This window comes from Odontesthes bonariensis, chromosome 11, assembly GCF_027942865.1.
Source record: "Odontesthes bonariensis isolate fOdoBon6 chromosome 11, fOdoBon6.hap1, whole genome shotgun sequence".
NCBI classification, from domain to species: domain Eukaryota; kingdom Metazoa; phylum Chordata; class Actinopteri; order Atheriniformes; family Atherinopsidae; genus Odontesthes; species Odontesthes bonariensis.
Genome location: NC_134516.1, coordinates 28,257,330 through 28,282,011, shown reverse-complemented (window position 1 = coordinate 28,282,011; position 24,682 = coordinate 28,257,330). Strand labels below are relative to the sequence as shown.

At 44.0% G+C, this 24,682-nt stretch overlaps 2 protein-coding genes and 2 pseudogenes across 2 annotated transcripts; 2 read left to right on the top strand and 2 right to left on the bottom strand.

Annotated features, from left to right (window-relative positions):
• Positions 1-8,325: 8,325 nt before the first annotated feature.
• Positions 8,326-9,649, bottom strand: LOC142391432 (cystatin-C-like). Its single transcript, XM_075477195.1, has 3 exons — positions 9,363-9,649; positions 8,898-9,008; positions 8,326-8,703 (listed from the first exon to the last, which is right to left on the bottom strand). Exons 1-3 carry the CDS (start codon positions 9,561-9,563, stop codon positions 8,629-8,631), a joined length of 387 nt encoding a protein of 128 aa, XP_075333310.1. The 5' UTR covers positions 9,564-9,649; the 3' UTR covers positions 8,326-8,628.
• A 604-nt stretch (positions 9,650-10,253) lies between these two features.
• On the top strand, positions 10,254-11,252 carry LOC142391431 (epoxide hydrolase 1-like; annotated as a pseudogene).
• A 5,711-nt stretch (positions 11,253-16,963) lies between these two features.
• Positions 16,964-20,735, bottom strand: LOC142391232 (epoxide hydrolase 1-like; annotated as a pseudogene).
• Positions 20,736-21,191: 456 nt separating this feature from the next.
• Positions 21,192-23,615, top strand: LOC142391231 (cystatin-C-like). The gene is made up of 4 exons (XM_075477006.1): positions 21,192-21,586; positions 21,954-22,030; positions 23,114-23,141; positions 23,238-23,615. Exons 1-4 carry the CDS (start codon positions 21,386-21,388, stop codon positions 23,310-23,312), a joined length of 381 nt encoding a protein of 126 aa, XP_075333121.1. The 5' UTR covers positions 21,192-21,385; the 3' UTR covers positions 23,313-23,615.
• Positions 23,616-24,682: the final 1,067 nt, after the last annotated feature.

Here is a 24,682-nt window from a genome sequence, read left to right as displayed (position 1 = left end):
TGCCACTCTTGTTTTAAAGCTCATTTCTGAAGCATTAATTGCTTTAACAGTCCTTACCCTTTCATATCTACGCTTTTCTGTTTTCTTCCTCTGTAGCTGATCATTAAATGTTGCAAATACAGCTAAATGATCACTTACATCACTTATTACCAAACCACTATTTATACCAGTGTCCAAGGAATGTGTAAAAATGTTGTCAGTTAATGTTGCACTATTTGTGGCTGCTCTGCTCGGCTTTGTGATCAGTGGATACAAGCCTCTACCGTATAACGCAGCCAAGAAATCACAAGTTTGTTTAGGAGTATGTACCTTTAAGAGGTCATGTTGAAATCACCACAGATCACAAGTGTTTTATTATCTGCTATAATTGTCTGTTTCAACGCTTCAGTCTTGTGCCTCTTGTTTAAAACTTAATAACAATTGCAGGCTTGGATTTGTTATCCTTTCATGCAAAAGTGCAGCAAGCTGATATCTGTTGATTTTCAAGATGAATGTTCGTACTTGCTTGAAGTGAACCACTTGTTCATTTACATCCTCCACTCAACCTGATAGCCATTAAATACTGTGTCTTCTGAGCTGGTTTGGTGGTTCAACAACAAAACAAATGTAATGAAGTTTTAAAACTGCAGCGAAAGAGATGGAATAAATGGAGATCTGACACATTACGAACTACAGGACAGTTAGGATTAGCTGTTGTTTGCATGGAGATAAAACAGGTTTTAAAGGTGTTGCAGCTAACATTCAGAAACACTTGGTGTAACTCCAGAGCACCAGAGCCTCTGACCTAAAGAGAAACTAATATAAACTTATTTACCTGAAGAACTTCAGCAGCTCATAAGGCACTTTATCTGGAGAGTGGGTGACTCTGGTCTTATCTGGCTCTTTGCTAGAGGCCTTTTAGGCCAGAGGATGTGAGCTCTTAGGATTACCATGACCTGGATGAGTGAGAATCTTCATCAACATGCTGTGTGTGCTGATGCTAACTGTAAAGATGTGAAGCTCAGACAGGAGAGCTGCTTGTTGTATGAGGACACAGTGTGTGTCTTATATGGAGGTGGAAGCCTGGCTCAAATATAGAAATCATTTCTTTGTATGTTACTGATTTAAATGTGTCCTCTCAGTGGCTGTGAAGTACTGTCAGTAATACTGAGCGGGACTCTGCATTGATGGAGATGTCGCTGCTGCCTCCAGAACCACTTCCGCTACACCGTCTCCCTCTGGTGGCGAATAGAGGAACTGCATTATATCAGTTTGATGAAGCGTTCAACTAAAGGAGGAAGTAAAGTCTTCCAGTGGTTCCTGCAGAATCCTGACTCACTGGATGGTTTCCTGCCATGAAAAAGCTCCGTCTGCAGAAGACGAGCAGAACGGAGCCAGCGGGCCTGATGCTGCAGATGTGCTGAACACCACAGATGCAATGGTTGGGACAAAGATGGTTGGAGAGAAGACACAGAGGAGTGAAGGCCAGCTGTAGAAAGAAAAGCACCTCCAGATCTGCTGTCTGATGCTGATATCAGTGAAAATGGGCTTCTTCTTCTCCTGTCTGATGATGTGCTCAGTAATTTCAGTGATACATCCCTCAGGTTCAGGCTTGGTTGGTCTGGTGAACACCTTTACTTTCTCTCACAGCCTGCTGAGTTTTTCACTGACTGATTCCATCTGAGTTATGAAGGCAAAACAGGAGAAAAACATCTGGATTGGACTGATGTGTGTGTGTCCCGTTACTTTAGAAAGCCTGAACTTATAAAGGTTCCTATGGTGACCATGTGTTCTGATAGTGTTGTATGAGTTTTATAAACTCTGAGGTGTCAAACAGAAGCTGTGAACATTACAAGTGTCGCTGCTGCCTCCAGAACCACTTCCGCTACACCGGCTTCAGGAGCCAGTAGGAACTCTGTCCGTCTCTGACGTCATAAGTAATAACCAATGGGAGAGCAGCTGACCGTTTGGAACAAGCCCCGCCCCCTCGCTGTCTGCTTCTGCCGGGGTGAAGCACAGAGATAAATCCTCGTTCCCTCTGTTAAAGACACCTTTATGCCCACTGAATACAGTCTGAGGAGAACTCTGAAATGTTTCAGCTCACAGGAAAGTTGTCCACAAGAACAAACACAAGAGGCTCCATGTTTTTAAGTGTATACAGTAGAAAGTTTTCAGCCGTTTGGAGGAGCAGACAGGAATCCAGCAGCTGAGGAGTGAACCCCAAAAAACTATTCAACACGCCTAAAAAGACAACATATAGAAACTAAAGTGACCGCTACATGTGGGATGTTTCCTCTGCTGTACTGACACCTTCGCTCTCAGAGAAAAGCCCACATTCCTCATTTAGGCTCCCTGGACACTGCAGCTGTTGGTCTGTTTTCTCTGTGTGACTCTGGTGTTTAACATGTTAGTTAAAACATCAAAGCCACACATTAAAGCAATACTATGTAACATTTCTACCTTAAAATAGCAGCTTGAAAAAAATTGTGCGGCTAGAATGAGTTTTAATATTACGATTGGCCTGTCTCCTATGCCCTTCAGGGGTCTGAGTTGGAAAAACTGCGCTATGTAACTGACACCATGCAGTTCCTCTATTCGCCACTAAAATCACTGCAGACATCAACGGCCACCTGTTGGTTCCACAAACACAGCTTGTGCTTCATTTGGTGCGTGTGTCAGTGTGAGTATGTTGTTCTGAACAATTTACCAACATCTGTATTACAGACTGTGGTGTCACCTCAGGAGACTCTGATATCCTGCTGCTTATACTACAACAGGTGTGTGCAGCAGGAACAGGGAAAGGATGGATGAGATCTTTATGATATGATGGAGGTTGGAGCTTCAACAAGAAGATGAGAAAAGTCTTTATATTTCCACATTTATTTTCTTCATCTTTGACAGATCTGTCCTTTTTGTGGCAGTTCAGTAAAAATATGGAGTTTCTGCAGTCCGAGAGGCCAAACTGGCATCATGCAGTTTATATTTACACCACAAGAGGGCGACATCACCATAAATGAAAAGTCTCCTTCCGTCCCAGTTCCAGCAGATATTAGTTACATTAGAGCTGAACTGAACATGGATCAGTAACATTTATTCAGTCCTGATCATCAGTGTTTGTCCAGTTATGGTAACAAAGACAAACTGAACACATGTGGCACCATTAAAGATGATTTACAGCCCTTAAATGAACTCTCCGTCTCCTCTGTAACTGATGAGTTCAACATGTTGAAGAGCTGTTTGAACCAACTCTGAACTCATTCATTCATTCATTCATTCATTCATTCATATCGTCTCACACTTTGATGGAAACGTGTCCCACAAAGAAAAGTGATCATTCATTTCTTTAGATCTAAAATAATCAGTGTTGATAATCTGAGGCTCTTTTGTACAAATCTAACATGTTTTTAATCCTGTAAATGATGTGATCATGTGACCGGCACTAAATCAGCTGTCTTCAGATCAGAGGTTATCGTTTTATTTGAATAAAATACTTTATAAAGAATCATTTCAGATGTAGAATATCTAAGTTACACAAAGAGCAGAGAGACCTCGATAAAATGACAAACTGACTTTTCAACAACATTTCTTCTTCTTTTGTGGAGACTCAGAATGTGTCCAAAGTTTTGGTGGACTTTCTTTAAAAAGTGATCCATCAGCTATATTCCACATCTGCTGAATACAGAAAGTTTGGACGTGTTTGTGGCTGCTGCTGCTGTCCCAGCCATGATGTGTCCACACTGGGTGTTGTGTTCAGAAAGAAGGATCAGAAATGAGGACAGAAATGAGTGGATCTGAGGTGGAGGCCAGAGGCAGCTGGGAACAGAGGGACAGCAACACGCTCCTGGACACAACTGATACATGTTATAGAAACAAGAGTTAAAAAAAAAAGATAAGAATGCTCAGTGAGAGCAGCCAAACAACATATTTCCTCTGAGTGAGGAGTCCCAGCTGCAGCAGAGACCTGGGGTTGTTCTTTTTCCAACAGCTGGTGGGTTCCTCATAACTTTCCTTACTGCCAAAAGTAATGGGACACGTGTAGAAACCCTCGGGCAAATCGTCGTCTGCCATGTCACACCACTGAAGTGGAGGAGATGGTTTCTTGGTTTGACTCATTTTGCTTGTTGTTTATGAGTACTTAAAATCACATTTTTTTAAGATAGTAAGTAAGCATTGTTTCTAAATGCTTGTTAAAATGATTATTTAAGATAGTAATTAAGTGTTTTTTAGGCGATGTGAAAACCGTTTGCTGTGACTTTCAAATCTGCTTCAAAAACTGGACGTGTTTCTTCAGATAAACTCCTAACCAGCTGTGAAAAAGCAGTGAAAATGTCTGGCCTGTAGAAACTTTGTGATGTCAAACAAGATCAGATATGACATCGATTGTGATGTCCTCTTTGATTTTACATGGACATGGAGAGGAGAGGACGCTGGCGTGTGTCTGTTCGCCGCTTCTCCTTTCTGGGTTTTCCGTGTTTTCATACTGTGTTTTCATCCTATTTCATTCTATTTTGCTCCTGTCTAAGTAGCCAGTCTAAAATAGTCTAAAATAGTCTAAAATTTTCGGACCTCTGGATCTCATTATTTTTGACCATCTACTACCTACCGATGGTGTACCTGCCTGCTACCGGCTACCTGGAGTTGCCGACAACGTCCTGGGGGAGCTCTGCGCCCGGGAACCGCTTATCTCACCATCACCAGCGGATAGCTTCTTCTCTGTGTCCGCGGCAAGCCGATCCTCGGGATTGGTGGTGGCTTAGCCGTGGTATACCGAAGCAATTTTGATTTGTCTACCCTGCCCCTGCCTGCCTATTCCTCATTCGAATGCCTTGCATTTAAATGCAAACCCCCCTGCTCATTCACAATACTCCTGGTCTATAGGCCCCCTAAACCTAACTCAGCTTTCATCCCAGAGATACATGACCTTCTCACTACACTCTGCACAACCTCAGCTAATATTATAATACTTGGTGACTTTAACATCCATGTCGACACTCCCTCCTGCCACCTTGCTGCTGAGTTTTTGCATCTCCTTGACTGTCTCACCCTGACACAACATGTTGTTGTCCCAACACACATCCGGGGGCACACTCTGGACCTAGTCATCACCAACTCCACTCTCATAAGCAACCTTTTGGTGTCCGATCTGGGCGTGTCTGACCACAAGGTCATCTCAATGGAGCTTCCAATATTGTTTCCCGCTGACAAACCCAAAGGCCAGATCAGTTTCAGGAACTTAAAAAATATCGACCCAGATTCCCTAACCTTTGACCTACAGCAACTCTCTTCTGTTCATTTTCAAACAGCCACTGACTCTGTAAATTTCTACAACGCATCACTGAGCAGCCTCCTGGATATCCATGCCCCTGTCAAAACTAGAACAGTCACCTTCCCCCACTCAGCCCCCTGGTACACCAGCGAGCTGCGGGCAATGAAGAGAGCAGGACGTGTCCTCGAACGGCGTATCAAAGCTTCAGACCTCACAGTGCACAAATTAGCCTATCGGGAACATCAGAAGGCCTACTCAAAATCCCTCAGCGATGCACGGTCTCACTTCTACTCAAGACTCATCAATAACAACCCTGGAAACTCCAAAAGACTTTTCTCCACTGTTCATAACCTTCTCAAACCTCATATCCCCCCGAAACTGGACACCACACAGGAGCAGTGCAATAAATTCATCTCCTTCTTCAAGACAAAGGTAAATAACATCCGTTCCATCCTTTCCACCCCCTCTGCCCCCCCAACCCCAACTGACAGCCCTCAGCTTGGGATGGTCCAGCCTCTCTGCTGCTTCATGAGCATCACACAGTGTGAGGTTGAGGAAATCATGAGGAAGATGAAACTCTCTACCTGTGCCTTGGATCCTTTTCCCTCAGCCTTGATTAAAACTCACACCTCTGCCATTAGCCCCATGGTTACTAAAATCATAAACTGCTCCCTTCAATCTGGCCACATCCCATCAGCCCTGAAGGTTGCCGTCATGAAACCACTCCTTAAAAAACCCAGCCTCGACCCGGAAGTGCTTGCCAACTACAGACCAATTTCAAACCTTCCATTCCTCTCAAAAGTGTTGGAAAAGGTAGTTGCTGCCCAACTTCATGACCATCTCAAACCAAACAACATGTTTGAAAAATTTCAGTCCGGTTTCCGCCCTGGCCACAGCACTGAAACTGCTCTGGCCAGGGTCACTAATGACTTACTGATGTCAGCTGATGCTGGCTCACCATCCCTGCTCATTCTCCTTGACCTCACTGCAGCCTTTGATACGGTTGACCACCACATCCTCCTTCACCGCCTACACTCCACCATCGGACTCTCTGACTCAACTCTAAACTGGTTCACCTCCTATCTCACCAACAGAACTGAATACGTCTCCCTGGGAGAAGCCAAGTCTGACACTCTCCCTGTCTCCTGTGGTGTCCCCCAAGGGTCAGTCCTTGGCCCCACCCTTTTCACTATATACATGCTTCCCCTTGGCCGTGTCATCAGTAGGCATGGAATATCTTTCCATTGCTATGCTGATGACACCCAACTTTATTTTAAAATCAACCCAGTATCCTCTGAAACTCTGCCCTCGTCCACACTCACCATCTGCCTGGAGGAGATAAAGGCGTGGATGAAGGAAAACTTTCTGCAGCTAAACAGTTCCCCTTCTCATCGGGGTCCCAAATAAAAACATTCAGAAGCTCCAATACATCCAAAACCGTGCTGCCCGGATCCTCACAAGGACAAGAAAATTCGAGCACATCACACCAGTCCTCAAATCCCTCCACTGGCTTCCTGTTTCCCTCAGGATCACATACAAGATTTCGTTACTGACCCACCAGTGCCTCCATGGTACTGCCCCAACCTACCTGAAGGAGCTACTCACCCCTCTACCCTCTCCACGACACCTCCGCTCCGGTCAGGCAAACCTCCTCCAGATCCCAAGGACCAAGCTCCGAACCATGGGAGACAGAGCCTTTTGCCACGCCGCTCCCTGTCTTTGGAATGCTCTCCCTGACCACCTGAGAGCTCCACTGACCCTGGACACTTTTAAAAAAGGCCTAAAAACCTACCTTTTTAAAAAAGCCTTTGATTAGGCCATTTTATTATTATTATTTTTTTCTCTGGAGACGCTCGCTCTCCATGTTCATATTTTTAATGTAGCACTTTGAGACTGTTCATTCAGTGTAAAGTGCTCTACAAATAAAATGTATTATTATTATTATTATTGTTATTATTATTATTATTATTACTACAGTGATGACATCACAGCTTTGTGAAGGCTTCTGTTCTGTCTCTTCTGGTCTGTGGTTCCAACCACAGATTCTGGATGGAAGTGAAGTCCGGATTCCAGAATGTTGATTTGTGTTCTCTGTTAATCTCTGGACGACTTCAGCTGATTACTTCCTGTCACTGTCCCGTTGGAAGGTCCACTTCTGCCAGTTTTTCAGCAGCCAGTATCATGTTTTCCACCAGCAGGGTTTTCCAAGACAGAATAATGTCAGTTTGTTTAAAATGTTGCCAAAATAAACTATTACAATTACAACAAATGTCATCTCAGGGCACTTCAGTTATAAAGTCCAATTCAGGCCAATTAGAGTTCAATTCATTGTAATTATAATCCAATTAATTCAATTCAGAATGAATCCAATTCATTCATACAGAGCAATTCAAAAAATATTTCCTAGCTAAGGAAACCAACAGATGGCACCGAACTTGCACTATTTCTAATTAGATAGAACTTTTTAATAGTTCTAAGATCATATCTTTCTGGCTTTATTTGCATTTTACAAAGAGTCCCGAGTAATTATGAAAGTGGGGTTTTAATTTGAAGAAAAAGCCTCAAAATAAAGTGATTTTTAGGAGTATGCAGGGAATCATTTCCATCTAATGAACAGTTCAGTTATATTAAACAATGGTCCGGATCTTTGCCGTTTCATCCCGGTTAGTGGATCTCACGCTCGCTCGCCCCTGGCATCCCTCCTTCTGCTTAGTGCATCTTAAATCAGGTTATCAGTGCTGGACTTGGGGTGACACCCTCCACGCATTGTGAGGAGCTTCCTGGCCTTGATGTCAGTGGCCTCCATCTTTTTCTTTGGCCAGATTAATAAACCATTGGGCTATCTGAAGACTTGACAGTGTTGTTGACTCAGACTTTGTTTTTGCCCTATTCAGCTGACTCTCCAGGACCTGCCTTACTTTTTGTAGGAACTTAACACATGACTTGTGGTAAGAAAGAATTTCCCCAACCTGAATTGCTGACCAATGTTGGTGAAATCACACAATAATAGAGCAGAGCAAAAGCTGAATACCGGATTTACATGTGTGACATGGATGCATTCATAAAAGCTCACAAGAAACTTTCATTTTGAAATTGTGCATGTTTTAATGAGCAATAATCAACAATTTGATACAGGGTGTTCTCTCATTCACCTTGATTATTTCTAAAGGCATTACAGAGGAGCTGTTCCTCCTAAAGACAATACATCTCTTTATTGCATAGTGTAAAGTTTGAAACATGTTAGTCCGCTTACAGGGAACTAACAGAGGAGGAAAAAGGATGCAGCACTTTGTGGTTCATCTGCAGGAAAATACATTTGACTATGGCTGAAATTTATTCTGCAAACCATGCCAATCTAGGTGATTTTCCACAAAGCTTTCTTTCTAGCATTTGGTGTCCAACAGCCTGATATCGCTCAACCCTGGGCGGCTCCACACAGTAAACGTGCACTGGTAAGGCTGAAAGAGACATTCAGAACACATTTAATGGGACTGAGATTGCATTAATAATGGTAGAGATATTGATAGATTTAGAATAAAATTAGACAACTCAACGGTATGACCGCTCAACACGAGGTCTGCTCTAGTGACAGAATACATGGGAATTACTCTTCCAAGAGCTCAAGTCTGAGCCTCTTTATGAGGTCATTTACCTGTGCATTCACCGGGCTTGAGGTGAGGTTACACTCTTCTTTGACAGCGTCCTTTCTGCAGCCGGTTTTTACCAGTTTCACAGTTATGACGTAATTCGTCCCTTCAACCACCTGTAAGGAGAAGTAGACACACAGAAATGCAGAATGTGTCACAATTCATTAATGAGGCACTACAGTGATACTCTGGTGGATTTCAAGTCAAATATGCGTGGCCAAGTGTGACTTTAGATGTCTGGGTGGGGTGACCGAGCCAAACTGTTACGTAACCCCTGACAACCAGTCAAGATGAACGGGCATGTTTAACTAAATATGGATAAAAATGGCATACCTTTGGCTATTTTATAAAATACGCTCCTTTAAGGAGCTGCACTGACTGCACGTCTAACTGTGTTTGACATTCTTTGATTCATGTGGGAAACACTCTGTTAAATCAAAAATACATCCACAGTTCAAAGCGGGACCTACCTGGGACTGAGCCCTGACCACCTCTGCCACTTTGTGGAGGTACATGTCGTTGGAGCGTCTGTTGTGTTGAACCACGGCGAAGTTCAGAGCATATTTGAACTCTTCGTCGTTGATATCTGCGTCGCTAAAGCCCCCCAGAATATCGCTCCACACAACGGCAAAAACGGCCGCAAGAAGGGGGAAAACAAGAGTCCACTGCATCTTTCTGCGGGTAAAACTTTATGGACACTAAACACCAAACAACAGGAACAACTAAATCACACCCGACGACGGCGCAGTTTTAATTGAAAACAACGACGTCACGGCGGCTCGGCACGCGGGAGTGGTGTGTCTCACAGCCAATCACCAATGTCTGCAACAGATGACAGGTGTCGTGCCAAAAAGTTATTGTCTGCCAGAATCTGATTCCCGGCCGCGGGAGCGCGCACATTGAGCGGTAGCGCAAAAGCGCATTGAGCGGTAGCGCAAAAGCGTCTGCTTTTCTCTGAGTTAAACGGTCATAATATGGAGATACACACAACTGCATTCTAATGTAATTATAGCAAAAGCACGTGTCTTCAAAGAACAACGTTTGTTGTTCCGTAATTATTACAACTGTGACCAAAAGAAGTGCATTTTGTAGCAGACAGACAATCACTTTTTGGCACAACCGGCAGAGAGGCCCCCCCCCCCCCCCTTTTCTTTCTGCACCTTTTCCCGGTTGGATCACTCATATTTGGCGTTTTGACTGAGGTTAAGTTCGGAAACACCAGCTCGAGACCCAACAAACACGTCAAGCGTGACAGCGAAGGTACGTCTAAACGCACCATAACAAAAACTGTGGAAGCACTGTTTAGAAGATTAAACTTTTCCCAACCTCTGTCCTATTAGAGCGGGTCAAAAGTCACCCGTGAGCTCTCACATTGCTCTGAATGGCACGATGCAGAGGCTCCAGCTTTTGAAGTAAGAAGTGTTTTTACTAGTCATACTCAACTTTTAGAGCGATTTAAACAGATGTAATGGCACACAATGAGATTTTTCCTAAATAGTACCCCCCCTCCACACTCTGCAGGGACACTTTCTTTGGCCTGGACGTTGTGCAACAACAGCTTCTAATCGGGTCTGCTGTGGCAGCAGGGGGAATACTGGCTTATGCAGTGCACAGGAGGAGCAGGCCGAAAACGATCCCTTTGGGGAAGGGTGGTGGGGATCAGGAGAAAAGCCACAGTCAGAGGATGATAAAATATATCCATTTACAGTGCACACCTCAGATAAAGAGATCGAGGTGGTTTTACCTTGATTAACTTGATTACCTTTTAGATATGACAATAGAAAGTCTCTAATTCTGCCATGTGAAGCAGTCGGCACTTGTTTTTTTGTTTTTTTTGTTCTAACAGGACCTCCATGAGCGCATTGACAGAACCCGCTACAGCGACCCTTTAGAAGACAGCTGCTTCCAGTATGGATTCAACTCCACTTATCTCAAGAAAGTGGTGTCCTATTGGAGGACTGGAAAAAGCAGGTGGCGGTGCTTAACAAATATCCACACTTCAAAACCAAAATCAAAGGTGAAGCTCCTTGAGGAATAAACCAAAAAAAGTTTCATGTTAAGAATTGGCCAAGAATGGCCCCACATGTTTTTCTGCCTTTGTTGTGGTGCAGGACTGGACGTGCACTTCATCCATGTACGCCCACCTTCCAGTGGGAATCAGAGGCTTCTGCCATTCATGCATGTTCACGGCTGGCCAGGCTCCTTTTATGAGTTCTACAGGATCCTACCACTTCTGACACAAAACCATGATAGCGTAGCGTTTGAGGTCATAATCCCATCTCTCCCTGGCTACGGCTTCTCAGAAGCCCCTCATAAAAAAGGTAGATCATTCTAAATAAATGTAAACGCCTCTCAGCTTGGACTACGGTCAAATGAGTAATAAAATCTGACAGGTTATGTGCTGGAAGAGCCAAACTGAGGCCAGGTGTATGTTCATGGTCATGACGTCCCTGAGTTTGTGGACTCCTGAGTTACTTTAGGAAGCTTGGATCCTCCCTGATTCATTTACAATTTATAGAATAAGATGTACTTCTTGCAGTTGTGACACATCATATCTTGACTGAAAGATTGACAGTCAGCATCGTATTTTCATCCCAGTAACTGGATCTAAACAGGAGGAACTGATGCTTGTGCTGCCGTGTTTCAGGTGCAGAGGAGAGTGGGGTCCACACAGCTGAGTCTGAGTATTTGGTTGTAAAGAAGAAGAACTATAACAAATATCAGCAGATTAGATTTGAGCTGTTTTGGGTAAATTGTCTCATCTTGGTCATATATTAACTTTACAAAATGCAAAGAAGCAGCAAACTGTGTGTGGAAGGACAGTGAAGCTATGAAGCATAGGAAGCACACGTGGTTCTGCTTAAAGCCGTTTCATTTCCTCTGCAGAGGGCCGACAGAAGCGTGGCGTCCCAAACTGGGCCATGACCTCCTCTGACTCCTTCGGCCGGGTGGAGGAGCTCAGAAAACATGCCGGCTGCGACCGGATCCAGGATCTGGCCGTGACCCGGAAGAGTAGAAGCGCAAACGGGAGCTCCAGTTTGTGAAGGTTCGATGCACAAGTACCGAGGTGTTTTTCAGTGGACCTCCACCAACTTTTTGGAAAGGAGATGAGAGATTCAGCAGACTGATGATGCTAAACAGATGGCTCAAAGATATGTGTGCTGCTCATTCAATGAACTTTATTGACAATTTCAACATCTTTTGGGGATGCAGGCACCACTTTAAGGCAGATGGATTTCACGCAACACCTTCGGCTCTGCTACACTTACTCAGGCAAACTGCTCATTCAGGTGGATTCGAGTTCCCGAAAAATGGGAACTCCACCCACTTTGTCGGGAAGCAATCAACTTTGAGCAGCGCCAACGGCCCAGGGTAGAGGCGTGTTCAAGGTAGTGACGTGGTTGAACTGCCACTCAACCCATGGATTGTACACGGAAGCGCTTCATTCAATATCAACATGGAGCAGCGTCAAGCTTTTGACACTGCTGTAGATGCTGTAATGAAAGTGTTCGACGGGAGATTCTCGTTAAAAATCGAGCAAAGAACAGCCCTTGAATCATTTCTTGACAGGAAAGACGTTTTCGCCTTGCTCCCTACTGGCTTTGGTAAGAGTTTAATCTACCAGTTAGCCCCGCTGGTAGCTAAATCATATGTCAGAGGAAAGAGTGGTGTGATTGGCTTAAGCTTAGGCACAGCCTTTTCTGGCCACAACCAGTAGCAACCCGAGGGAGGCGGGTTGACCAGGCCATTTCGAATCGTATTCGTTATGGTCTTGGTCAGACCAGAATCTCGAAGAGATTTGAAAGTCTATGTTAATCAGGCTAACCTGCAACGTCATCAGCCTCACCCCAAGATAAGGAGTCTTCACCAGCCCCAACAGCCCAACAGGTGGAGTCTCCCCCAGCCCCAGTGGGAAACCCCCAGTGGGAATCCCCCCTAACATCCCACCTCATCCAGCCCCTCCCATTCCACCACGTCCATCACGTTGGAAACAACCCTCAAACAGAAGTGACCAAGCCCCCCCACCTCCTCTGAATCATCATATCTGTGAGTCTGACTGATATGTGCCGGGTCCAGGCTGTAATACTGATATCAAGAATGCTCTTCCCCAGATAAAGTCAGGGCCCTATGGAGTTCAGACAGCCTTTTCAATCCCTGTGATGACAGGTAACAGAAAAGTGGTCAAACTGGTGAGAAATAAAAAAGGTTCAGATAAATCTACCAATCTATTGAATATAGTGTGTCAACCCGAAACGCACCAGTATCACCTGTTGTCTCCACGAGATTAGCCCTACTCAATATCAGATCAGCCAACAAATCCCTCTTAGTAAAAGACATGATCATGACCTATGGTCTAGACTTTTTATTTCTTAGTGAAACGTGGCTGACTGAATGTAGCTGTGATACCATTCAAATCTCAAATGTCATGGATACTATTGCACCTGTTAGAAATAAGATGATCTTGAGCAGAAAGCGAACACCATGGAGGAACACTATGATGGTAAAGGCCTTGAAAACAGAATGCAGGAAAGCAGAGCGTAAATGGCGAAAAACTAAACTTCAAATTCACCATGACCTCTACAAACAAAGTCTTTGTAATTTCAACCACGGGTTACTCCGGGCTAGACAGCAACACTTATCTGAAATGATTAATAAGAACATCAACAACACTCGTGCTCTGATTGCTATGGTTAATAAGCTGATAACCCCCCCAAAACAGATAGTTTCAGAACTCTGTTCCACAGAAAAATGCAATGAATTTGCTTGTTTTTTCAATGAAAAAATCAAATCTATAAGGCAACATAAATCAGCAAAATTAATAAAATGGCGCAATCCTTAAAACCACCTAGGAATCAATCAACTATGATGTCAGAATTCAATACAGTTGACCAAAAAACCATAGAAGAAACAGTCCAGCATCTTAAACCATCAACATCCTGTCTTGACACAATGCCATCTGACTTCTTTAAAACTATTGTAAACTCTGTCCAAACAGATTTCCAGCAAATAATAAACTGCTCACTTCAATCAGGCACGTTTCCTAAACCCTTAAAATTAGCTGCCATCAAGCCACTCCTAAAAAAGACAACATTGGATGCTTCCATTTTAACCAACTACAGACCCATCTCAAATCTTCCTTTTATAGCCAAGATTGTTGAGAAAGTGTTTTTTAATCAACTCAGTAACATCTTGAACTCCAGTGGACTCCTTGACAAATTTCAGTCAGGCTTCCGACCTCACCACAGTACAGAAACGGCTCTTATTAAAGTGTTAAATGACATAAGGTTGAACACTGACTCAGGCAAGGTGTCAGTTCTGGTATTGTTGGATCTCAGCGCTGCATTTGACACTGTGGATCACAGTATACTGCTGAACAGGTTGGAAACCTGGGCAGGACTCAGCGGGACAATCCTAGAATGGTTCAGGTCCTACTTGGAGGAGCGGAGTTATTTTGTGACCATTGGAAGCAATCAATCTGATCGAGTGGCTATGACATGTGGAGTTCCTCAGGGGTCAGTTCTTGGACCCCTTCTGTTCACTCTATACATGCTGCCTCTGGGTCAAATTCTGAAGAACTCTAAAGTCAACTACCACAGCTATGCAGATGACACACAGATATATCTCGCACTGTCTCCAGATGACTGTCTCCATACGCCGCTTTGTTAAAATTACAAAGACTTTGTTTGTAGAGGTCATGGTGAATTTGAAGTTTAGTTTTTCGCCATTTACGCTCTGCTTTCCTGCATTCTGTTTTCAAGGCCTTTACCATCATAGTGTTCCTCCATGGTGTTCGCTTTCTGCTCAAGATCATCTTATTTTTAACAGGTGCAATAGTATCCATGACATTTGAGATTTTCAAGTTAAAGTTATCTAAGAGTTCATCAACTGTCTCTGCACTCGCAGTTGATGACATAGCTATAACTTCCATAAACTTAGCACTGGTATTCTCATTTATGTACCTTTTTCTAACAGACACACGGATTAACTGAATGTTTGGAGTTAACTGTAAGTCAGAGAACACACAGAAATGATCAGAGAGCGCTGAGTCCTTGATATCAACAGAAGAAACGTCAACACCTTTAGAGAGAACCAGATCCAGTGTGTGGCCTCGAGTATGTGTGGGTCCATTCACATATTGATGGAGGCCAAAAGTGTCAAGTAGTGTCAAAAAGTTATAATCAGTGCAGATAACTGACAGCAGTTCAGCAAACTCATCAAAGAAAGTTCCTGGGTATCTTGGTGGTCTATAAATGATTAGGAAGATAACTTTTGGATCTCCCTTTACTAAAAAACAGAGATATTCAAACGAGCTAAAATCACCAAGTAAAATTTCTTTGCACTGAAAGACTGATTTAAAAATGGCGGTCACTCCCCCACCCTTCTTACCACTTCGACACTTAATGATAAAACTGAAATTTGTTGGTGCTGCCTCATTGAGAATGGTATCACAGCTACATTCAGTCAGCCATGTTTCACTAAGAAATAAAAAGTCTAGATTATAGGTCATGATCACGTCATTTAGACTAGACTAGACTGCTGGGGGGCCTCATCTGTCACACCTTTCCTCACTTTACTCTCTTTATGTATATGTGATATTATTGTGGTCATTAACTCGTGTTTCCCTGTTCCAACAGATATCCTTTGAATGGTGTTACAGTGCCGCCGCCGCTGCGGCCCTCCCCCCCTTTCTGTCTTCTCAAACCCCAGCTGGTCGAGGCGGATGGCCACCCTTCCTGAGTCTGGTTCTGCCAGAGGTTTCTTCCTGTTAATAGGGAGTCGTTTCTCTCCACAGTCGCCTCAGGCACGCTCAGGCCGGGAGATTGGACCGAAAAACAAAAAGTTTTCAGTGCAATCTGTTGGTTTTCTTAGCAAGGAAATTGTTTTTGAATTGGCTCTATATGAACAAATTGGATTATTTTATGAATTATGATTATTATTAATTAATTGAATTCCAATTGGCTTGAATTGGACTTACTATCTAAGTGCCTTGAGATGACATTTGTTGTATTTGGCGCTATATAAATAAAAATGAATTGAATTGAATTGAATTTACTAAGAGGGATTTGTTGGCTAGTGATCTGATATTGGGTAAGGCTAATCTCGTGGAGACAACAGGTGATACTGGTGCGTTTCGGGGTTGACACACTATATTCAATAGATTGGTAGATTTATCTGAACCTTTTTTATTTCTCACCAGTTTGACCACTTTTCTGTTTCCTGTCATCACAGGGATTGAAAAGGCTGTCTGAACTCCATAGGGCCCTGACTTTATCTGGGGAAGAGCATTCTTGATATCAGTATTACAGCCTGGACCCGGCACATATCAGACAGACTCACAGATATGATGATTCAGAGGAGGTGGGGGGGCTTGGTCACTTCTGTTTGAGGGCTGTTTCCAACGTGATGGACGTGGTGGAATGGGAGGGGCTGGATGAGGTGGGATGTTAGGGGGGAAGAATATGGGATTTTGGTGTGGTGTCAATGGTATTCTAATATTGAGAAAGCTCCAGAAGTGAGCCACTCCAGACTGAGTGGAGAGTGCTGGGGGCTGGGTGGGGTCCGGGGGGGGGCGAACGCTGGGGGTTTCCCACTGGGGCTGGGGGAGACTCCACCTGTTGGACTGCCGGGGCTGGTGAAGACTCCTTATCTTGGGGTGAGGCTGATGACGTTGCAGGTACTTTCTGGATCTGCTGTCCTCCATGGTCAGTCCTTGTCTCAGCGCCCTCACCAGAGCATTGTCCTATCTGTCCTTTTGGATCATTTTGTCCTGTCTCGTCCTTGATAGGGGCTGCTGGTGTGTGACGCAGAGAGTAAAAAATGTTGGAGCTTAGCAACTGAACTCCTGACTTGTTAAGGTGAAATCCATCTGCCTTAAAGAGGTGCCTGCGTCCCCAAAAGATGTTGAAATTGTCAATAAAGTTCATTGAATGAGCAGCACACATGTCTTTGAGCCATCTGTTTAGCATCATCAGTCTGCTGAATCTCTCATCTCTGTTGGTGGAGGTCCACTGAAAAACACCTCGGTACTTGTGCATCGAACCTACACAAACTGAAGCTCCCGTTTGTGTTTCTACTCTTCCGGGTCACGGACTCCGTATCCGAGTCCGTCTGCGGAGGGAAAGCGAGCCCAAAAGATTCTGTCCAGATCCTCGATCCGGTCGCAGCCGGCATGTTTTCTGAGCTCCTCCACCCGGCCGAAGGAGTCAGAGGAGGTCATGGCCCAGTTTGGGACGTCACGCTTCTGTCGGCCCTCTGCAGAGGAAATGAAACGGCTTTAAGCAGAACCACGTGTGCTTCCTATGCTTCATAGCTTCACTGTCCTTCCACACACAGTTTGCTGCTTCTTTGCATTTTGTAAAGTTAATTCAAATTCAATTCAAATTCAAATTCAAAAATACTTTATTTATCCCAGAGGGAAATTAAATGTTGATGTAGCTCAATTAAATCAAGGAGTTATTATAGATGCTGATGGCTGTGGGCAGGAAAGATTTCCTGTAGCGGTCAGTTTTGCATCCAAACTGAAGAAGCCTTTGACTGAAGAGACTCTGTTTTCCGATAACAGTCTCACGGAGAGGATGTTCAGGGTTGTCCATAATTCTCTTGATTTTATGCAAAATCCTTCTTTGCATTATTGTCTCCAGATTCCACAGTCGTCCCCAGAACAGAACCAGCCTACCTTATCAAGTTGTTGAGTCTTTTTAGGTCCCTGGTTCTGATGCTGCTGCCCCAACAGATGACGCAAGAGGAAATGACGCTCTCAACAACAGACTTGTAGAAGATCTGCAACATCTTGTTGCAAACCTTGAAGGACCTTAGCTTCCTCAAGAAGTACAGTCTGCTCTGTCCTTTCTTGTAGATGGCTTCACTGTTGTGTCTCCAGTCCAGTCTGTTGTCCACATGAACACCAAGGTATTTATATTCCTCAACCACCTCCACTTCTTCTCCCATGATGGAAACAGGGTTTGATCTGACCCTGTTTCTCCTGAAATCTACAATCATCTCCTTTGTTTTGTTAACATTCAAGATGAGATGATTGTTCCCACACCATGCCACAAAGTGGTCCACCAGCTCTCTGTACTCAGCTTCTGGTCCATCTCTGATACACCCGACAACTGCAGAGTCATCTGAATATTTCTGTAGATGACAGGAGTCTGACTTGTACTGGAAGTCTGAAGTGTACAGAGTGAAAAGGAATGGTGAGAGTACAGTCCCCTGTGGTGCTCCTGTGCTGCTGATCACCTGGTTAGACACACAATTCTTCAGTCTGACAAACTGTGGTCTGTTTGTCAGGTAGTCATTAATCCAGGTGATTGTTGAGGCCTCCACCTGAGTCTTCTGGAGTTTCAGACGAAGCAGATCAGGCTGGATTGTGTTAAATGCACTGGAGAAATCAAAGAACATGATCCTCACAGTGCTGCCTGCTTTGTCCAGATGACAGTGGGTTTGTTGAAGCAGGTGTATGATAGCGTCTTCAACTCCAACTCCATGGCGATAAGCAAACTGCAGGGGGTCCTGATATGTGCTGGTTTGCTTACACAGGTGGGTCAACAGGAGTCTCTCCAGGACCTTCATGATGTGGGATGTCAGGGCAACAGGTCTGTAGTCATTGATGTCTGAAGGATGAGTTTTCTTTGGTACCGGAACCAGATAGGATGTCTTCCACAACAGTGGTACCTTCTCTTGGGTCAAGCTAAGGTTGAAAAGGTGTTGCAGAATTCCACAGAGCTGCTCTGCACAGGCCTTCAGGACTCGGGGGCTGACACCATCTGGACCTACAGCCTTGTTCCGGTTCAGTCTCTCCAACTGCCTCTTCACCTGACTTCTAGAAACAGAAAAGTGGGAGGGGGAGGCAAAGGGGACAGCAGCATCTCCTGATTGGGTTGAAGACAAACTAGTGGAAGCAGAAGAATCCATGACTGAGGTGGAGGTGGAGATGTTACAGGAAAGCTGTGGGTCAGAGGAGGGTGGGATGTCTCTTTGGCTGGGAACAGGAGGGGAGGATGGTGAGCTTGTTCCTGAACTGAACCTGTTAAAGAATGTGTTCAGCTCATTTGCTCTGTCCAGACTTCCATCCATCTGATCCTCCCTCTGCTTGAGGCCTGTGATCTTCTTCATTCCTGACCACACATTTCTGATATTGTTCCTCTGCAGTTTACTCTCAACCTTCTTTCTATACACCTCCTTGCTCTCTCTGATCTTGACTTTGAGCTGCTTCTGTATACTCCTCAGTAACTCCCTGTCTCGCTCCCTAAAGGCTCTTTTTTTCCTGTTCAATAGTTCCTTCGGCTCACTGGTGATCCAGGGTTTGTTATTAGGGAAGCATCTCACTGTTCTGGTGGGGATGGTGTTGTCCACACAGAAGTTTATATAGTCAGTCACACACTCAGTCATGGTATTAATGCCATTATTAATATATGACCAAGATGAGACAATTTACCCAAAACAGCTCAAATCTAATCTGCTGATATTTGTTATAGTTCTTTTTTACAACCAAATACTCAGACTCAGCTGTGTGGACCCCACTCTCCTCTGCACCTGAAACACGGCAGCACAAGCATCAGTTCCTCCTGTTTAGATCCAGTTACTGGGATGAAAATACAATGCTGACTGACAATCTTTCAGTCAAGATATGATGTGTCACAACTGCAAGAAGTACGTCTTATTCTATAAATTGTAAATGAATCAGGGAGGATCCAAGCTTCCTAAAGTAACTCAGGAGTCCACAAACTCAGGGACGCCATGACCATGAACATACAACTGGCCTCAGTTTGGCTCTTCCAGCACATAACCTGTCAGATTTTATTACTCATTTGACCGTAGTCCAAGCTGAGAGGTGTTTACATTTATTTAGAATGATCTACCTTTTTTATGAGGGGCTTCTGAGAAGCCGTAGCCAGGGAGAGATGGGATTATGACCTCAAACGCTACGCTATCATGGTTTTGTGTCAGAAGTGGTAGGATCCTGTAGAACTCATAAAAGGAGCCTGGCCAGCCGTGAACATGCATGAATGGCAGAACCCTCTGATTCCCACTGGAAGGTGGGCGTACATGGATGAAGTGCACGTCCAGTCCTGCACCACAACAAAGGCAGAAAAACATGTGGGGCCATTCTTGGCCAATTCTTAACATGAAACTTTTTTTGGTTTATTCCTCAAGGAGCTTCACCTTCGATTTTGGTTTTGAAGTGTGGATATTTGTTAAGCACCGCCACCTGCTTTTTCCAGTCCTCCAATAGGACACCACTTTCTTGAGATAAGTGGAGTTGAATCCATACTGGAAGCAGATGTCTTCTAAAGGGTCGCTGTAGCGGGTTCTGTCAATGCGCTCATGGAGGTCCTGTTAGAACAAAAAAAAAAAAAAAAAACAAGTGCCGACTGCTTCACATGGCAGAATTAGAGACTTTCTATTGTCATATCTAAAAGGTAATCAAGTTAGTTTAAACATAAAACCACCTCGATCTCTTTATCTGAGGTGTGCACTGTAAATGGATATATTTTATCATCCTCTGACTGTGGCTTTTCTCCTGATCCCCACCACCCTTCCCCAAAGGGATCGTTTTCGGCCTGCTCCTCCTGTGCACTGCATAAGCCAGTATTCCCCCTGCTGCCACAGCAGACCCGATTAGAAGCTGTTGTTGCACAACGTCCAGGCCAAAGAAAGTGTCCCTGCAGAGTGTGGAGGGGGGGTACTATTTAGGAAAAATCTCATTGTGTGCCATTACATCTGTTTAAGTCGCTCTAAAAGTTGAGTATGACTAGTAAAAACACTTCTTACTTCAAAAGCTGGAGCCTCTGCATCGTGCCGTTCAAAGCAATGTGAGAGCTCACGGGTGACTTTTGACCCGCTCTAATAGGACAGAGGTTGGGAAAAGTTTAATCTCCTAAACAGTGCTTCCACAGTTTTTGTTACGGTGCGTTTAGACGTACCTTCGCTGTCACGCTTGACGTGTTTGTTGGGTCTCGAGCTGGTGTTTCCAAACTTAACCTCAGTCAAAACGCCAAATATGAGTGATCCAACCGGGAAAAGGTGCAGAAAGAAAAGGGAGGGGGGGGGGGGGGGGAACTCTCTGCCGGTTGTGCCAAAAAGTGATTGTCTGTCTGCTACAAAATGCACTTCTTTTGGCCACAGTTGTAATAATTACGGAACAACAAACGTTGTTCTTTGAAGACACGTGCTTTTGCTATAATTACATTAGAATGCAGTTGTGTGTACCGTTTAACTCAGAGAAAAGCAGACGCTTTTGCGCTACCGCTCAATGGGCTGCTGTGCGCGCTCCCGCGGCTGGGAATCAGATTCTGGCAGACAATAACTTTTTGGCACGACACCTGTCATCTGTTGCAGACATTGGTGATTGGCTGTGAGACACACCACTCCCGCGTGCCGAGCCGCCGTGACGTCGTTGTTTTCAATAAAAACTGCGCCGTCGTCGGGTGTGATTTAGTTGTTCCTGTTGTTTGGTGTTTAGTGTCTGTAAAGTTTTACCCGCAGAACGATGCAGTGGACTCTTGTTTTCCCCCTTCTTGCGGCCGTTTTTGCCGTTGTGTGGAGCAATATTCTGGGGGGCTTTAGCGACGCAGATATCAACGACGAAGAGTTCAAATATGCTCTGAACTTCGCCGTGGTCCAACACAACAGACGCTCCAACGACATTTACCTCCACAATGTGGCAGAGGTGGTCAGGGCTCAGTCCCAGGTAGGTCCCGCTTTGAACTGTGGATGTATTTTTGATTTAACAGAGTGTTTCCCACATGAATCAAAGAATGTCAAACACAGTTAGACGTGCAGTCAGTGCAGCTCCTTAAGGCTTTTTGCTCAACTACCGTATTTTATAAAATAGCCAAAGGTATGCCATTTTTATCCATATTTAGTTAAACATGCCCGTTCATCTTGACTGGTTGTCAGGGGTTACGTAACAGTTTGGCTCGGTCACCCCACCCAGACATCTAAAGTCACACTTGGCCACGCATATTTGACTTGAAATCCACCATAGTATCACTGTAGTGCCTCATTAATGAATTGTGACATATTCTGCATTTCTGTGTGTCTACTTCTCCTTACAGGTGGTTGAAGGGACGAATTACGTCATAACTGTGAAACTGGTAAAAAACGGCTGCAGAAAGGACGCTGTCAATGAAGAGTGTTAGCCTGGCTGACGTGTCCACATCTCGATGAGATGGTGGTCTGGGAACTAGGTGTGCATTTTCTCGTATTTGAGGCGTGGTTTACGAATGCCTAGAGCCGTTTATTGGGCGCTACGAATGTCTATCAAATGAGGTCAGGTTCTTCCCATGCTGCTTTGCGCGCAATTCATAGCCAATTGTATCACTTATACCAGATGACGACAGAAATTCGACGAGGAAGAAGAAAAAAATGGAAAATAAAAGTAAACTCGCGCTCTAAGCTACTTAAATTGACAACAAAGTAGGCCTATATGCTATATTCTACATGAATTTTTATGTTGTAGAGTTGTGAATTTATTTTAATAATGGAGAAATTGAGCAGCCTTGCTTTGTTGTCTACAGTAGTAGATCAACCCTCATCTTACTTTGAAGCTCCCAGAAGTGACGTCGACGTAGCTTTAGCAGCAGAAAAGCTATCAGGCTTGTGTTGATAATAATAAACTCCTGGACTATGTACAAACTTCCAAATGCATCGTTTTGTGAGTACAGACCATATTTGTACTACTGTAGAAGTTTGGTGTCATGACATGTGATTTTAGTGTGGTAATTTTGGAGATACTGCCAGGGTCCGTTAGCGCTTGTACTAAGCTATTCGGGATAACTCAGTAACTCAGCTGATGTGTTCAGCCAATATCGGAAAAACTTGGGGTGGGCTACTTGGCTGGATGTCACGGTTCAAATGACCCCAGGGTGAATCTACTCCGAAACACTTTCTAAGGCTGCATTGAACGGAAACGTTGTGCCCGCTGTCATGTTGGATTAACACTCTACAAGCCTCGGTGTAGCGCATGGACGTCGTCATCGTCTTGCTGCCCCCCCCCGTTCTGTGATTGGTTCCCAAACTCTGGCAAAAATAAGGGCGGTGGTTTCCAGGCTGACTTTGCAGTGAGAATGAAATCGAGCGCAAAGCAGCATGGGAATTCCCAGGCTAGAAGAGTGTAACCTCACCTCAAGCCCGGTGAATGCACAGGTAAATGACCTCATAAAGAGGCTCAGACTTGAGCTCTTGGAAGAGTAATTCCCATGTATTCTGTCACTAGAGCAGACCTCGTGTTGAGCGGTCATACCGTTGAGTTGTCTAATTTTATTCTAAATCTATCAATATCTGTACCATTATTAATGTAATCTCAGTCCCATTAATTGTGTTCTGAATGTCTCTTTCAGCCTTACCAGTGCACGTTTACTGTGTGGAGCCGCCCATGGTTGAGCGATATCAGGCTGTTGGACACCAAATGCTAGAAAGAAAGCTTTGTGGAAAATCACCTAGATTGGCATGGTTTGCAGAATAAATTTCAGCCATAGTCAAATGTATTTTCCTGCAGATGAACCACAAAGTGCTGCGTCCTTTTTCCTCCTCTGTTAGTTCCCTTTAAGCGGACTTACATGTTTCAAACTTTACACTATGCAATAAAGAGATGTATTGTCTTTAGGAGGAACAGCTCCTCTGTAATGCCTTTAGAACTAATCAAGGTGAATGAGAGAACACCCTGTATCAAATTGTTGATTATTGCTCATTAAAACCTGCACAATTTTAAAATGAAAGTTTCTTGTGAGCTTTTATGAATGCATCCATGTCACACATGTAAATCCGGTATTCAGCTTTTGCTCTGCTCTATTATTGTGTGATTTCACCAACATTGGTCAGCAATTCAGGTTGGGGAAATTCTTTCTTACCACAAGTCATGTGTTAAGTTCCTACAAAAAGTAAGGCAGGTCCTGGAGAGTCAGCTGAATAGGGGAAAAACAAAGTCTGAGTCAACAACACACACCCTGTCAAGTCTTCAGGTATCCCAATGGTTTAATAATCTGGCCAAAGAAAAAGATGGAGGCCACTGACATCAAGGCCAGGAAGCTCCTCACAATGCGTGGAGGGTGTCACTCCAAGTCCAGCACTGATAACCTGATTTAAGATGCACTAAGCAGAAGGAGGGATGCCAGGGGCGAGCGAGCGTGAGATCCACTAACCAGGATGAAACGGCAAAGATCCGGACCATTGTTTAATATAACTGAACTGTTCATTAGATGGAAATGATTCCCTGCATACTCCTAAAAATCACTTTATTTTGAGGCTTTTTCTTCAAATTAAAACCTCACTTTCATAATTACTCGGGACTCTTTGTAAAATGCAAATAAAATCAGAAAGATATGATCTTAGAACTATTAAAAAGTTCTATCTAAGTAGAAATGGTGCAAGTTCGGTGCCATCTGTTGGTTTCCTTAGCTAGGAAATATTTTTTGAATTGCTCTGTATGAATGAATTGGATTCATTTTGAATTGAATTAATTGGATTATAATTACAATGAACTGAACTCTAATTGGCTTGAATTGGACTTTATTACTGAAGTGCCCTGAGATGACATTTGTTGTAATTGTAATAGTTTATTTTGGCAACATTTGAAACAAACTGACATTATTCTGTCTTGGAAAACACTGCTGGTGGAAAACATGATACTGGCTGCTGAAAAACTGGCAGAAGTGGACCTTCCAACGGGACAGTGACAGGAAGTAGTCAGCTGAAGTCGTCCAGAGATTAACAGAGAACACAAATCAACATTCTGGAATCCGGACTTCACTTCCATCCAGAATCTGTGGTTGGAACCACAGACCAG